We start from the raw sequence: 2,815 nt of genomic DNA on the forward strand, positions 1-2,815 counted from the left end.
GCCTGAAACCGATGTAAACGGCTAAGAGATTATCTTGAATGTTTATGTAAACATATCCAGTTAAAATCATGCATAGGTGCACGAAAAGAACTGATGGGACGTGGTTGAACGGAAACCGCGCTGTAAGAGTACCGCGTTATAGGAGGGCTGTCGCAATTTCATCTCCGCGTTCAGAGAGTATTGCTTTATAGGAGGGTTGACTGTACAATTTTTTTGGAACCATTAACTTTCTAATTACTGCAATAATTACAGATTGCTAATTTGATTTTTTACAGATTGGTGACGAAATTCCCTGATTTTTCCTGACTATGTTTCAATTCCCTGATTTTCAAGGTTTTTCAAGGTAGTCGACACCCTGAGAACGACGTTAAATTATAATCCTTGTGCTTTTCTTCAAGATATCGGATTTTTTTTATTAACATGTTTACCTTCATTATAATGGGCAGAAGCAAAAGACGAAAAGGTTTTAGGAGATTCTTTGAAATAATGCACAACAATCATAACATAAGTTATTTGTAATCGGATTGTATGCGTTTAATTGCAGCATTTTCAAACAAGGAAAATCTAAACAATCAGTACAGTACATAGTGTTTGACTTAACGACGTTGTGCTCATCTTCCAAATGATCTGCGGCTAGATACAATAATCAGCAGGTGTTTCCCTCTATCTTTGGGACGCTCCTTATCACGATGTTTCACTTTTACCGCCACCCTCCTCGTCATCATCGTCGTCGTCGTCGTCGCTCAGTTCATCATCTATACCCTCAAGGTCTTCATCAAGGAATAGATTCTCATTGATTGGCGCTGCATCCGCCACTCCGCCTCCTGCAGCTGTGGCGCCTTCTTCGGTCTCTTCATCCGCCTTCGCTTGGTTCGCTTGCATTTTCTTCCATCGATCCTCCTCGGCAACCGTTCCAGTGTTATCCACCTGGATTGAATCAATTGTGTTAGTCTACTATATATCTGGAAAAAATTACCAACTCTACCTCCTTGATTGACAATGATAACATGCTCAAATCCAACTCCTTATATTCCGTAGCATCGTCGTCATCCTCATTTCTTCCGTAGCTCTCGATTGCCTCTTCGCCATCGTCAATTCCGAAATCGACCAGATCCGGATTGAAGCTGAACATTTCTCTACCCGAAAGACCAATCTGGCGACCAGCCTTGAAGTCCTTCCGTTTGCGTTCCTCTTCGTCCAGTTCACGTTGTTTCTTTTCTTGCAGTTTACGTTTCTTCCAGGCGAGGAACGTCTCCAACGTAACACGAGTTTGGTTTGACCCAAGAGCGGCCCGCTCTCTTTCGATCAAATCCACCAACGATATCTCCTCCTTCATTGATTCCATTTTCTTTTTGTCCTTCTTGAGAATGTATCCCGGGGGAAGTGCGTGGCGATAAATACACTTTTCACCATTCGGGCACTCCCAGAACCAACCGTACAACGAACGTTCGACAGCATCCAGGAAGTATTTACAAATCTGTAGAACGAAAGAATTTTGTAACGGAAATATTTGTATGATTACATTACAAATTAACACTCACGATCGTAGTCGTGGGCATATTCTTTTCCTTTGCGTGTTTCTTAGCCACGACTTCCGCCAGCTTCTCTTCATTCCAGTTGTCGATTGTATCCTGCTCTTTTTCCTTATCGCGCATATCCACATGGATGGACCGCTTCTCAGCCTTTCGTTCGATCGTAGGATCATGAGAGAATTTACATTTGTCGCCTTTAGTACAAGTGCCTTGCTTGAAGAATGCACACAGAATTGACTTCGGATCAACGCCGTTCTCGACCTTCTGTGTTGGGACCGGCTTGAACAGAGCTGCCAATTCCTTCTGCTCCTTCAACTTTTTCTCCTTTTCCTCTTTCTTCGCATTGGTGGTATTCAGGTTATGGTGGCCACCACTTTTTACTTGCTTCTCAACTTGGGCGATGAATTTTTGCTGCTTGGATCCTTTTTTATTCTTCAATCCGAATGTTTTATCCTGTAATGAGCAGAAACAATTCAGTTCAATCCATTGGAGTAAAAATCTTGCATACCGACACAAATCACGAAATTTTTCACACGAAAAAAACGAAACGATATACAAACCTCAATGATTTTTTCCTTTTTCTTGGCCTCCGTTTTTTTCGTAGGTCCTGCTGGTTTTTTCGGCGGCATAGTTGCACAAAATTGATTGGTTTTTATGCGAAAAATCAAACAAAAATGCGTTATAAAATATCAGCAACGATATCGAGAATAACACATTCGAGAAACAGAGACCGCACACGGTTCCTCACTGCAAGGCAAAGTGTTGACGTTTCTTTCAATTGGGAAATCTGTTGAAGGTAGTCCAGCTTTGATGTAATTATCGGTGCAAGCGGTTCTTGGTACAAAGGGATAGGACTGTGGATATTTCTTTGGCAGGAATTCTTCTGATTTGTAATATGATTAACGATATTAGGCTAGGCACACATTGAGAGGCGTATAGCGCTGATGAGCTAACATGAGAATACCAACACGTCTCATATGTGTCACAAACGTGGCGTGGTGGTGCGCATATTGAGTCTCAGTTTTGTGTGATTAACATGCCACCCGCATACAATGCCTCATTCAGGCTAGGCACAAATTGAACCGCGTGTAGCGCGAGTAACTTGGCGCTATATAGCGCCTGTTTTTGTGGTTTATGAAAACAGATAGGACGGCGCAAATTGGCCAGGTGATGCGAGATGGCGTCGCACTCGTGAGACACGACTCGTGTGACGCTGTGCCTGAACCATAGCTTCTCGTGCTGGTCGTGCTGGTAGTGCTGGTCGTGCCGGCTGTTGTGGTTGT

The 2,815-nt window shown here is 42.9% G+C and overlaps 1 protein-coding gene across 1 annotated transcript; it reads right to left on the reverse strand.

The window, feature by feature from the left end:
- Nucleotides 1-509: 509 nt before the first annotated feature.
- Nucleotides 510-2,302, reverse strand: LOC129776948 (zinc finger CCCH domain-containing protein 15 homolog). The gene is made up of 4 exons (XM_055782910.1): nucleotides 2,093-2,302; nucleotides 1,542-1,985; nucleotides 986-1,477; nucleotides 510-927 (listed from the first exon to the last, which is right to left on the reverse strand). Exons 1-4 carry the CDS (start codon nucleotides 2,159-2,161, stop codon nucleotides 685-687), a joined length of 1,248 nt encoding a protein of 415 aa, XP_055638885.1. The 5' UTR covers nucleotides 2,162-2,302; the 3' UTR covers nucleotides 510-684.
- Nucleotides 2,303-2,815: the final 513 nt, after the last annotated feature.

Source organism: Toxorhynchites rutilus, chromosome 3, assembly GCF_029784135.1.
Source record: "Toxorhynchites rutilus septentrionalis strain SRP chromosome 3, ASM2978413v1, whole genome shotgun sequence".
NCBI lineage: Eukaryota > Metazoa > Arthropoda > Insecta > Diptera > Culicidae > Toxorhynchites > Toxorhynchites rutilus.

Coding starts and splice junctions, on each gene's coding strand:
- LOC129776948 (XM_055782910.1), bottom strand. CDS start 2,161: ATGCCGCCGAAAAAACCAGCAGGACCTACGAAAAAAACGGAGGCCAAG. Junction 1,478..1,541: donor ATATGCCCACGACTACGATC/GTGAGTGTTAAT, acceptor TTCGTTCTACAG/ATTTGTAAATACTTCCTGGA. Junction 928..985: donor TATCATTGTCAATCAAGGAG/GTAGAGTTGGTA, acceptor GATTCAATCCAG/GTGGATAACACTGGAACGGT.